The sequence below is a fragment of the Ciconia boyciana genome, chromosome 22, assembly GCF_034638445.1.
Source record: "Ciconia boyciana chromosome 22, ASM3463844v1, whole genome shotgun sequence".
Lineage (NCBI taxonomy): Eukaryota > Metazoa > Chordata > Aves > Ciconiiformes > Ciconiidae > Ciconia > Ciconia boyciana.
The window spans coordinates 7,269,021-7,282,725 of NC_132955.1; the positions used below are offsets into that span (position 1 = coordinate 7,269,021).

The 13,705-nt window shown below is 44.3% G+C and overlaps 1 protein-coding gene across 1 annotated transcript; it reads right to left on the reverse strand.

The window, feature by feature from the left end:
• Positions 1–5,514: 5,514 nt before the first annotated feature.
• On the reverse strand, positions 5,515–8,132 carry LOC140662658 (uncharacterized). Its single transcript, XM_072886225.1, is given in 3 exon segments — positions 5,515–6,083; positions 6,142–6,689; positions 6,691–8,132. Coding segments are annotated over 3 exon segments (2,559 nt in total).
• Positions 8,133–13,705: the final 5,573 nt, after the last annotated feature.

A 13,705-nucleotide genomic window follows, 5' to 3' on the forward strand; every position in this document is an offset into this window, starting at 1 on the left:
ACATTCTTGGTCTATCCAGTCAGTGAGTTCTCCTTAAAAATGAATCTAGTCAGATGGGTTTTATCCTCATGGCTTGGAATGATATACACACTGAATGTTTCAGGACATACAGAATGAAGTTCAGTCCCTCATAGCAATATTCCCTCCTCCTCGGAGGCAGTAGGTTCCTGGTCACTGTCTGGGGAGAATAGGTGATGGTACCTGGAACAGAACAAGGAGGCAATGACAAAACAAAAAAACCCATTATGACTAGAACTGTAAAACAAAGTTAACAGAATACATATTTGTGGTGCCAAACTGGTGATGAGGATGTACATGAAGTGGCTCAGGAGAGATGTCCAGACTCATGTCAGTCAGGGATCTATTAACTCTGAAGAACTGTGGATGATCTCCATTTCATAAGAACCAATGGAACTGTGTCTGCTTTTCACTGGAGGTTGTTGACAGCTGCTGTTAGAGATTGACAAGTGTAGTGTCAAGATAGCTGCAATTCAGCTAGTTCCCTTTTGGCGTGAGGTGTCTACATCATCATGTTGTGTCTCTGCTCCAGCCAGTATTTAGGCCCTCTGACAAGACACTTAGTCTCATCTTCCTCTGTTTGTACATATTACCTTCCCCTGCTCCCAGCTGCTTTTGATCACCCCTTCCACCTTGTAACCACCTTTGTTAGCCTCTATGCCCTAGCTGCTCTCACCTATTACCCCCCAGTCACAGTACTCACCTTCAATGCTTTCAGTCCCTCCACCTCAGCAGCTTCTGTTCTCTTCCTCCTCTACCTCATCTCTCCTCACATACCTGCTGAACCAGTATAAGCACCGCAAAGCTGTACAGTATGTCAGTTGTGTGTCAGCAGCCTTCCTTAGAGTCAGACTGTGGGCCTTCATCCAGTTTTTTACTTTGTGTAGGAATATTCCTTTTTGAGTGACAGGAAACTGATAAAAAAGAACAACAATTTATTCGGTAAGATTGCAATACCAGGAATTCTGATGAGCATCAGACACCTGCTCAGACTTTGATTATGGACATTTTTCCAAGCATGTGGGCATCTTGGATAAGAATCACCTGCCCTAATCTAATCATAGATCCCAGGAGTGTAGACATATAATTGCCTGCCAGATTAAGTAGTACTTGATCAAATATGGTCATGATTAGTCCTCTGTGAAGTTGGTTGCTACATCCAAGCTGCATAGCATGTTTCCCAAGTTTCCCCTAGTCTCTGTGTAGTGTTTTGGTGGCTCTTGAAAGACTGTTGTTGTTTTGGGGGTTTTGTTTGTTTGTTTGGTTTGGTTTTCTCTTGTTTTTTGCCTCAGTACAAAAATTTGTTACACAACAAGATGTTATATGCATAGCATGGAAACGCATGTACTGTGGGTCTGTATGACAGCATATAAGTATGATTAATGGATCAAACAAAGCATCCTTGAACTGAATCAGGAAAAATTTATGTGTCAATATAGATATATCCCCACCTGATAACTTAACTAGGTTCTTTTCTGGAGTGCTTCACTGTTCCTTTATTACTTTTATTTGCCCATATTTTGAAAAAAAGTTCAGTTAAGCTGAGACCTCTGATCTCTAAAGGAATTTGTACATGAAGATCATGAACTTGAACATGAAGATCATACTAGGTGTTATTGAAAGGCATTTAAAGAGCCATGCAATCATCAGGCACAGTCAGAATGGATTCACAAAAGGAAAGTCCTGTTTAACTAATTTGATATCTTCCTATGATAAAGTCACCCGCCTAGTGGATGAAGGGAAGGCAGTGGGTGTAGTTTTCCTCTCTTTTAGTAAGGCTTTTGATACTGTCCCTCACAACATCCTTCTGGACAAATTGTCCAACTGTGAGATGAGTAGGTACACGGTGCGCTGGGTGAAGAACTGGCTGAATGGCAGGGCTCAAAGGCTTGTAGTGAATGTGGCTACATCTGGTCAACAGAGGTGTTCCTCAGGGCTCAATTCTAGGGCCAGTTCTGTTCAGTATTTTTATCAATGATCTACATGCAGGAGTTGAATGCATCAACTGAAGTGGTCAGGCAGTTGGACTACATGATTGCTGGTGGGATAATGGCTGAGGTGACTTAAAAATTAGAACTTATATTCACACTTTTAGGTAAGGCTATGAAGAAGCTCCCAGGTGGAATGCGGCTGACATGTAAGGAATCCATTCCATCGGAGTTCCCTAGGCCTGCAACCTTAGATGTTGGTAACACCAGGGGAACTTGGTGTGCTGACTCTAAGAGGCGCTGCCCGGAGGGTGGAGAGGTGTGGAGATGCCTCGGCCAGCCTCTGCAATAATAGGGGAACTTAAAGGTGTCATGGAACTGATAAGCTGCATATTTACTACCCTGGGCCAACAGCCTGCCACGTTTTTGACAAAATGCTGTCCTTTTGGTGAACTTTGCTCATTATAACATCATTATAATACCAAAACACACCTCCATCCCAAAAGCTACCTGCCTCCAAGGTGCGACCACCCCTCACTGAGCTTGCACACTGAATTTTTCTAGCTTATACCTTTAAAAGCAAAGCGAGAAAACTTTACACCAATCCTAAACAAAGGTATGTATGACTAGAGTCACTCAAGCTCCACCCAAAAGGTGAAAGATAGTATAAAATGGTTTAAGAGAAAGAGAATGTTAGGGAAGACACCATCGTGTACCACTCTGACGTTTGGGATCAGTTGACGGGCTGAGCCTCTCTTCCCCCGCATCGGGACGCCTTTGGGTAAGAGTTGAATACTTGGTTATATCAAGTGCCTCCACGGAAAACTTAGAAATCTCTCTATATATAGAGTTGCTTTATTATCTTTAACGCGTTTGTGTCTGGCCGTCTTACTCATATTCTTGATATACGCATTGTGTCTGGCCATGTTATATACATGTTTGTGTCCGGCTGTGTTATTCGTACTCATATTCTTGGTATTTGCATGTGCTTTGCAGACAGTGAATTTATCACCGGTGATCCAAAGAGTCTGGGTGTCTGTTGCTCTAATAAACTGCACTCTTCACTGCTCTGGCTGTGATAGTTCCTTCAACACGACCAGACTTGGGGGTGTAAAAATTAATGCTGTCACCTTAGCGAAAGCCCTGAACTAATGAGTGGCTATACACACAGTCCTTAGAAAATAAACCGTTGACCAAGTCTGAGACTAAGACTAGACCTAGCCGCACCTAGGCTCCTCTCAGAGAAGGAATTTAGAAAGCAAGGGGGTCCTGTCTGAACCTCGTGACTCAACGGGAGGGTTCCCCCCCCCCCCAGCCACTCCTCAGACTCCTATTTGTATGCAACAGTAACTCTTAACGCAACATTGCTGTAGGTCCCTTCCATCTGAACTATTCTGTTCTGTTCTATTCTATTCTATTCTATTCTATTCTATTCTATTCTATTCTATTCTATTCTATTCTGGTAACTTTACACTTTAGCTCCTACTCAGCCCAAAATTCCTGACCATCTGCCATGGTTCACACTTATTTGCACTCCGGTTCCTATCAGACACAAACTCCCAGAGAAGATTTGACATTCCTACCCAATGTGTTTTCCAGCTACACAATACTTAAGTGAATCTGTAGAACACACATACATAGGTGGTTGGAGGTCATTTGTTTTACTGTAGCCATTGAAGAAGTAGGTGATTCAGCTTGCAGATAAAAACAACCACATTCAATACTAACATTCAGTCAGACACCTAAAAAGTGTTTGTAGGCAATCTGGGTTCTCAGATTTTCTTTATGGCAAAGATGAACTGGAATAAGAATAGTATATAATATTAAATATAATAATGGAGAAATGTGAGGCACAGAGAATTAATATAGCTTCCCCAAGGATAACAGTATGTCAGCTAGTTGTCAGGGCAGGCCCAAGAAAAGAGGCAAAAATATAGGATGGGAAGGCTGTAAGCAGGAAACAGCTCAAAGAATCTGAGCCCTGCCTGCTAGCCAGTTTTATTAGTTCTCCTGACAACAACATAATCAACAACAACAATGGCTAGTGAAGACATATTTACAGAACATCTTCTCCTTTGAACAGATAACTGTATAACCTTGACACCATTCCACCCCCACTCACCCAGTATATGCCCTCACATCCTCCAATGGACCTGGTGTAGGAGGATAACAGGCACGAAAACTCAAACCTTACCCACAGCATGCACCCCGACACAGGCTCCCAGGAATGATCATCAGGGCCATACCCTGCCCAATCAAGCAAGCACTAAAGTGTACCCTGGGATATCCTGGAATCCAAAATAGCCTGGACATGACATTATCTCTGGTCCTGGACCATAACTGGAGGCAAAGGGTGAGATTGCTGCTAGAGAGGATCTGGGTGAGTGTTGCGTTAAGAGTTACTGTCGTGTAGGAGTCTGAGGAGTGGCTGAGGCGGGGGGAACCCTCCCGTTGAGTCATGAGGTTCAGACAGGACCCCCTTGCTTTCTAAACTCCTTCTCAGAGAGGAGGCGAGGGGCGGCTAAGTCCAGTCCTAGTCTCAGACTTGGTCAACGGTTATTTTCTAAGGACTGTATATGCAGCCATTCATCAGAGTAAAGGCGACAGCGTTAATTTAAACACGCTGCATCCCCCAGGCTAGTCGTGTTGCATGAACTATCACGGCCACATTAATAAAGAGTGCAGTTTATTAGAGCAACAGATACACAGATTCTTTGGATTACCGGTGATAAATTTACTGTCTGCAAAGCACGTGCAAATACCAAGAGTATGAATGACACTGCCGGCTATAAATGCGTTAAAGATGATAAAGCAACTCTAGAGAGATTTCTAAGTTTCCCGGGGAGGCACTTGGAATAACCAAGTGTTCGACTCTTACCCAAAGGCGTCCCAATGGGGGGGAAGAGAGGCTCAGCCCGTTGACTGATCCCAGAGGTCAGAGGGGTACGCGATGGCGCCTTCCCTAACATTCGCTTTCTCTTAAGCCATTTTATACTATCTTTCACCTTTTGGGTGGAGCTTGAGTGACTCTAGTCATACATCTTTGTTTAGGATTGGTGTAAAGTTTTCTCGCTTTGCTTTTAAAGGTATAGGCTAGGAAAAATTCAAAGCGCAAGCTCAGTGAGGGGTGGTCGCACCTTGGAGGCAGGTAGCTTTTGGGATGGAGGTGTGTTTTGGTATTATAATGATGTTATAATGAGCAAAGTTCATCAAAGGACAGCATTTTATGAGAAGCATGACAGACTGTTGGCCCAGGATAGCAAATGTGCAGCTTACTGGTCACACACAATACCTTTGAGTTCCCATTTAATTGTAGAGCCTGGCCGCGGCGTCTCCACACTGCTCCACTCTCTGAACAGTACCTTCTTAGAGTCAGTACACCAAGCTCCCCTGGCATCACTGATGTCTAAGGTTACAGGCCTAGGGAACTTCCATGGAATGGCCTTGCATGTCAGCTGCATTCCACCCGGGAATCTTCTTCAATGCTGTACCTTAACCTAAAAAATTTCTAAGTCACCTCCAGCTATTATCCCACATAATCTACCCCGTGACTATAGTCACTCAAGCTTCACAATATTCGGAATGCCTCGGGTGTGTCATATACATTCCTGTGGTGAGGGTTATCGAGCATGTATACATCTTGTGGGGATATTTGATGAGACAAATGCTTCACCATAGTCCAAAGTCTAACATACAGCACGATGGTTAGAACAAAGCATAACACAGTGAGCACTAGCAGAACAACAACGGCATGAAGTGTCTTATTGAGAATTCTGGTTGCAGTTGGTGACCATCCTAGCAAAGGGTCCCACCAATAGTGTCCTTCATCCTGCTTCACTCGTTCTAAGATGCGATGTATCTCTTCCGCGTCATGGTGGACGGTGACTAATGTCTTATGTCCATTATTCCGGATGCGTTCTAGCAGTTGATTCAGGTCATCGTGTTGTAGTAGTTTTCTCAACAATGTGAGGTTCATTCCAATGTGAGCAGGTAGTAAGTCTTGATACAGTGTATAGTTAGCTTGCAGCAGTTGGTGAGTTGTGACAGGAGCTGAATAGTTGAAGTCGCATCCCATGATTTCAGTAAAATTACAAACGCAAATATTTGAGTGATTACTTATATCTACATTAACATTATCTACCAAAAGAATATCTACCATAAAATCTACCATATCTACCATAAAAGAATTATCTACCATAAACAAAATCACAAAAGGTTCTCATGCAAGTGCACCCTTTCCTGATATATACAAGTACAGTTTTAGGGGCTTCATCTGGTTGTATTTCAAAATGGCAAACATTTTGTTCTGTGTCAAGACAAATGTCTTGGGCTTTGAGGGTGTTACTCTCACAAATAAATCCTTGTTGTTTCCGTACAACGCATGCATTTATATCAATAGTTTGCCATTTGTTCCCATTTTGTTGGGCCCATACTCTATGTTCTAACGGATAGAGTATAGTTCCATTGTGATTCAACCCCAACGCAATGATTGGGTATATGGTGTATACTGAAGCATTGAGTATTGTTAAGACAAAAGCTGTGGCTTTGCTGTCAGTAGGGTTGTAGTAGAAATTAACTGGATACCACCAGGATTGGAATTCCTTCTCAAATTCAGTTGCATTATCCCAAATTACCTTTCGAATTTCGGTGGGCAGGATGCCTTCCTCACCTTCCCGTATAATTGCAGCTACTATAGATTGCATCCACAGTTGAGCTTGGATACAACTAAGAGCTAAGGAAACTGTTTTGGGTCACACCAAGTGCATCCACAATCAACTGGTGGTCCTCATTTACCTCTCCCCACTGAGGCAATATATCCGATAAGAGCCATTGGTTAGCTCCCAGAGCTGAAAGAGAAGATTGTAAAGGGTGTTTCAGGGCACTTAGGTCATTGGTTACTGTGGCTAATTTATTAGCAAGTACTTCAGCATCTATGCTGTTTAAGACTCCCAGTCCCGTTCCTAAGACACCAGTCACATCTCTCTTTGATCATTTTGGAGAAAGGAGAGTCCGTTTATGTAACCATGCTAACCATCCTGTGTAAGATGTACCCAGGAATGGTGAACAGGTAGGTTTAATTGCAGAGATATTAGTCTGCATTGTTAATTCTACCCGTTTGAGGGAGTATGATGGATTAAACAGCACTTGTTGTTGACCTGTATTTTTAATTATGTAAGGGCCTGTGTTGAAGATGAAAGGAGTTAGACTAATGGGAGGCCGAGTCAGTATATTTTCAGACATTTGTGGGGGCAGAGGTTCCTTATCCTTTGCAACTGGCACAGACGTTGCTGTATTAATCATAAATTCAAATAGTAATTCGGTGCCTCTATAACCCCAAAGACAGTATACAATTATGGGTTTGGTAAAGGTAAGGTTGTACCAACAATCTGAATTTGGTTCAGTCATTTTGTAACATTCAGCCTTGTAATTTTTTGGTCTGGAAGAGTCAGTATGGACTATTTTAATTTCAGTAGGTCTGTGGTAAGTGGACCCATTAGTTACTCGGCAGCTGATCTGTGTTGTCTGTCCTGGAATGGCTTGAAGTTTAGCCATCCGAAGAGTGTCATTCCAACTCCATTCATCTCTTGAGTATACTTCATTTCCGTGCATAACTAGAGTGGAGAGACTTAAGTTCCTTTTGTTTTGTAGTGTTCCAATGCTTGCAGTATATCGTGACAATGCATGGTCCCAAGGATCATTGTGGGGTATCGAGGTGAAAATGGGTACATTCCTAACTCCGTCTTGTAGTGTGTCAAATGGAATGGGTGAGGTTAGGTCAGGTGGTGTAGTTGGGTCAGGTTCAATCATATCTATCCCGAACTGGAATGACAGCCCTATACAGTGTTGCTTTGACATCCCTGGCCCTTTACAGTGTTGTTGCCATACACATGTCACCATAATGGGCTCTACCAGAGTAAAGTTATACCAGCAATCCTGCTCGTCAATGACACAAGACTTTGCTGCTATTGGATTTCTGGAAATGTTGGATATTATCATAGATGTGACCTTTTCATGGGTTGATCCATTGATCATCCTACATCCTATCCAGATTCCTTCTCCTGTTTTTCCGTTCAGGAGCGGAAGCCATCCGTTATCCCAGCTCCACTCGTGTCTCGAGAACACCTCGGCCCCATGCATAACTACAGTAGCTAAATTTAGCTTTTCCTTGATGACACGTGTTCCCATAATCCCATTGTATCTAATGTAGGCGTGAGACCACAGCCATTCTGGGTCCTCCTGGCCACACGCTGAAGGAGTTAGAATTAAAATCAAGAGTATACAACAAGTATAGCGGCATTTGGGGGACATCTACTTCAATCAGAGTCTTCTTCCTCCAGGGTTCCTGTGGGGACACACAAAAGAAACAAAATGTGCTCGGTTGTATTTTAACTGGCAGGGTTAAACAGAAGGTGAAATCCACCGGGTGCTAATGCGGTGTACTTTGTCTGAGAAATCCTTGGCTTCCCATGCTTAGGGATTTTTGGGACTAGTTAGTACCATCGGTACTGTTCCAATTTGAGGCATTTTCACCAGTACAGGTTGCCCGGTGTAAAATCCTGTAGAATGCTCCCTTGGTTTAGTGGGAGTTCTTGGGGTGATTGTATTAACGGATGCACAAAAGGCTTTCATTTTGGGGCAGCAATCTCCACTCCATCAGTTATTTAATTGATAGACGGTGTCATACAGTTGCAAATGCCACCCAGACTCGTGAGTGTTTGCGAAACGCTTAACCAGCCCGTTGGTACGTTCGACAATGCCATTAGCCTGAGGATAATAGGGAGTGTGGAATACCCACCAAATCCCTTCCTCCTTGGACCAATTTTGTACCACCGCAGCTGTGAAGTGTGAGTCGTTATCACTTTGAATTTCCTCTGGTAGGGGAAGTGTGCTAAACCACCCTTTAAGGCCTTTCACCGTGTTTTCCCCAGTGGCTGATGTAAAGGCGGCGGCCATGGTGAGGCCAGATATAACTTCTACCCCCACCAGGACATATTTTTTCCCACCTGATGGTCGCAATGGGCCAATATAGTCAATTTGCCAAGAGTGCCACAATGTTTTCCTGTCCCGAATATGCAGTGGGGGCGCCTTACTCAGATGGTCTTTGTTGAGCCGTAAACGACATTGTGAACAGGCAGTTACTACTTGTTCACACAGCTTAACTGATACAGGCCATCCTCGGGCTATGCCTTCTCGATATAAATCGGTCCGTCCAGTGTGTCCACGCTTAACATGTAACCATTCGAGTAAACGTTCCCATTCTTGGTTATAATTTACAACATCAATTTGCCGCAGCCGCGTGAGGCTGTCTACCTGTTGGTTGAATTGAGCCGCGATAGAGTTTGATTGATCATGTCCTTTTACCCAACCTATGTATAGCATCCGCTGTTCTCCTATCTCTAACAGTTGTTTCCAACTATCGGTTTGCCAGACTGGAACCCTGTTGACCTGCCAACTATTGACTGCCCAGTGACCTATCCATTCGGTGGCTCCTTTGAAGACAGCATATGAATCGGTGTAAATATGGCTAGCACCATGTTGTGCAGCTAGTAGAACTGCTCTAAGTTCTCCTACCTGTGCATTGCCTTCACCCGTTTCAGTCAATTTCTCTCCGGTTGCCCCTTCCAGCACTACTGCTTTGTATTTCCACTTACTGTTCTCCCTATGGGATGATGCATCAGTAAACCAGACTCCTGTAAGGTCACTATCTTCCCTTAGGGGGGGCACCTCCTGTATCGGAGATGGCTTGTTTGGCGGAGACTGGAACAAGAGGGTACTGTCTATATCCTTTTGCAGTTTAGATGTTTTAATATTGCCCTCGGTAATTGGCATAATTTCATTAATGCCCTCTAGATAGGCATACCACTTACGAACCGTGGGCTTCTGGGCAATACCAGCTGGTGGTATTGTCCCCTTTTTGACTATATCCAGGAGGCGGAAAGGTCCCCGAATAATTACATCCTGTTTCCTTCTTATTTGTTCTGTTTGTTTCACTGCTCGCACCAGGGATAACAGACCCTTCTCAAGATCTGAGTATCTCCTTTCAGTGTCACTGAAAGAGTGGGAGCTGAATTCCAATGGTCTTTCCGGTCCCTCTGGCCCCCTTTGCCATAGGTTGCAATGAGATCCATGTTCACTAAACCCCCATTCTACATGGATAGGGTCGGTTGGGTGTATAGGACCAAGTTGCTGGAACAACCTCAATTCTTCTATTAATAATTCTAATGCACTTGTATGTTGCTCAGTCCATTCCCATGATTTACCCCTTTTGAGCAAATTATACAAGGGACATGCAATGATAGCAAAGCCAAGAATGTGTTTGCACCAATAACTTAAAGCTCCCAAGATTTGTTGTAATTCCTCTATGCTAGATGGCCTTTGTCCATGTTCTATTCTTTCCAGGGTGTCCTGTGGAACAGAAGCAGCTCCTTTGATCCACCAGACCCCCAGGAATTTTACCTCTTGTGCCAGTCCCTGGCACTTTGAGTCTGGAATTTCCAAACCTAGATCAAGCAGTGTCTCCCGAATGGTTTCCATTGTGTCCCTCACACTCTCTTGGCTTTTCCCCCATATTGGGATGTCATCAATATACTGATACACGGTACTATCAGGTGAGACAGGAATTTCTGCTAAGATCTTGGCCAGCGCATTGTGAGCAATAGTGGGGGAGTGTTTATATCCTTGTGGAAGCCTGTTAAAGGTATATTGAATCCCTTTCCATGTGAAGGCGAACTGCGCTTTATCTTGTTCAAGGAGAGGAATCATAAAAAACATATCTTTAATAGCCAGGGCGGCCATCCAGGGGTGGGTAGCTCCCTGTATCAATGTCACTACCTCTGCCATGTTTGGAACCGCGGCAGCCAGGGGTGCAGTATTAGCGTTTAACTGTCGATAATCCACTGTAAAACGCCATTGCCCAGTCGGTTTCTTTACTGGCCACACCAGCGAATTATAGGGCGAATGAGCCCTCTTTATGATACCCCTTTTTTCCAAGTCCGTTACCACCCCGTCAATCCCCATAAGTGCTGCCGTCGGCAGCAGATACTGCCGAACGTTAGTGATTTTAGAGGGGTAAGGGTATAGATGTTTGTAATAGGCTCAGTTTCACTATGCCTGATTCCCTTTTGTTGCTCGCAAAACTCCACACAGTTCCATCAGGGAGTCTCCATGTTCACCCACGCAGTATACCAAATCCTACGATGTTAGTGTATGCAGCACCAACTAATACCTCCACCCTGGTTAATTTTTGTTCCTCTGGCAACCAAAGTGAAATTTTTGCGGTAGCGCATTCCTTTTCTGCACCATCAATTCCTATGTATTTAACCCTGCATCGGTCAGATTTTATGCCTAGGGTTTGTGCTGTTTCATGGGTGATGACTGACATTTGGGCCCTGGTGTCAATGAGGAAGTTTACCAATATTTTCCGGGGTCCAACAGGGGTAGCAATGATAGGGTCAGAGTATTCATCAGAGAGCCATTGAATTGCTAATACTCGCCGGGCAGGGTGGCTCACTGCCCTCCCAGGGGATGGAAGTTTTTTTGTTGAGATTCTGTCTCGTCAATTGAGCCTAGTGCGGAAGGTACACTTCCCTTGTGGGTTGGGGGTTTGCCAGCTATGTAATTTTCCCTGGCTGGGTTGTTCCTTTTACCCAGAGATTGGACCAATGTACGGAGATCCCCTGTAGTGATGTTGCGCAAGATTTGCCGGGGTACACCCAGACCTAGGGCTTTACGCCACAGCTCACTCTGTTCCTTATTAGGGTCGAACCTTCCATTCAATTTAGGGTTCTGAGTGTAGACTTGGCGAACCCGTCGGGTATGGTCTGGGAGCTTTGCACCGGACGAGCTGATCCAGCCCATTCGGCGCCCGTACTTATCTATGTCCTGTACAAATTCACTCCATGTGGGTATGGGGACGCGCTGACCTCGTCTGCAATCCCGACCAGCACCTCTATGAGACGCTTGTATACGATCTTGGGTATTCGCCACAAACATCTTGAGGCAGTCAGAGAATAAGAGGGGTTAATCGTGCCGGGTCGATAGGAGCTAGCATCAGGGATTTCCTTAACTCATCTTTCTCATATATCGCTTGTATGCAGGCTGCTTTCTGTACTGCTGCAGCTAGATCAGAATAGCCTGTGGCTTTAATCTCTAGTGGCTCTCCTCTCTCTTGAGGATCTATACCACCTGCCCAGTATGCAGCTCGTGCAGTTAAGGAATAATTATGCTCTCCCGGTGTGGTGGTTAGAAATACTCCTGGTCCCCAAAAACCTCCTGCTTCTTCCTCACTTAACATAATTCGGTCCCCTCCTTCAAGAGAAACTCGACACACATACTCTACCTCCAATTCACCAGGCCGCCTTGAGAATTTCTCCTCTATTTTTATCAACTCTGCTGGTGACCATGGGATTGTTCGCACAGTCGTACGGATTTCATCATCGTCATCAACAGTGGTCTCAGTTTTAACCAAAGGTCGTAAGGAAACCAATTGGGGCTCGGAATCAGAGGTCCCTTCAACCTCATCATCACCATCACTGTCAAACCAAAGGTCACTATCCCAAATTTCAGGGTCTACACCATGCAGTAATCTACGGATCTGCTTAACTGGAGCAGAAGGTCGCACTTTGTCTAGCAGCCGATTAATCCTTTCCAGCAATTGTCTAAGATGATTATTCTCGCTTACGAGTCTATTATTCTCATTTACGCATTTATTGTTCTCACGCACAAGTTTACCATTCTCACTCGCAAGTTTGTCATTCTCACTCACAAGTTTACTATTCTCACTCGCAAATTCTCATTCTCACTCACAAGTTTACCATTCTCATTCATGAGTTTACCATTCTTACTCACAAGTTCATAATTTTCATTCACAAGTCTATCGACTCGGGTTCTTAGCGTATTTTCTGTCTCCCTCTCAAAAGCCAATGATGACCTTAACGCCACATTTTCCGCTTCTAAAGTTACATTGGAAATTGTTTTGGGAGCAGGGGTTTTCCTAGATTCTTGCTGAGCGCAACACAAACAGGCTTCTAACACCGCACAAATTACCCTTTTACCCTTTTTTGCTACAAGCCTTTGTGCAGCCTGACACTGCTCAATGCGTTCTACCACTTTCTGTTCATCCTTCCAAAATTGTTGAGCCCACTCCTTCCCAGTCTCGGAAGGGTCACATCCGTATTTTTGCAGCAGTTTATCCATGGTAATCCTGCCGACTATGCCAATTTTCTGTTGCGTTAAGAGTTACTGTCATGTAGGAGTCTGAGGAGTGGCTGAGGCGGGGGGAACCCTCCCGTTGAGTCATGAGGTTCAGACAGGACCCCCTTGCTTTCTAAACTCCTTCTCAGAGAAGAGTCTAGGTGTGGCTAAGTCCAGTCCTAGTCTCAGACTTGGTCAACGGTTTATTTTCTAAGGACTGTATATGCAGCCATTCATCAGAGTAAAGGTGACAGCGTTAATTTAAACACGCTGCATCCCCCAGGCTAGTCGTGTTACATGAACTATCACGGCCACATTAATAAAGAGTGCAGTTTATTAGAGCAACAGATACACAGATTCTTTGGATTACCGGTGATAAATTTACTGTCTGCAAAGCACGTGCAAATACCAAGAGTATGAATGACACTGCCGGCTATAAATGCGTTAAAGATGATAAAGCAACTCTAGAGAGATTTCTAAGTTTCCCGGGGAGGCACTTGGAATAACCAAGTGTTCGACTCTTACCCAAAGGCGTCCCAATGGGGGGGAAGAGAGGCTCAGCCCAT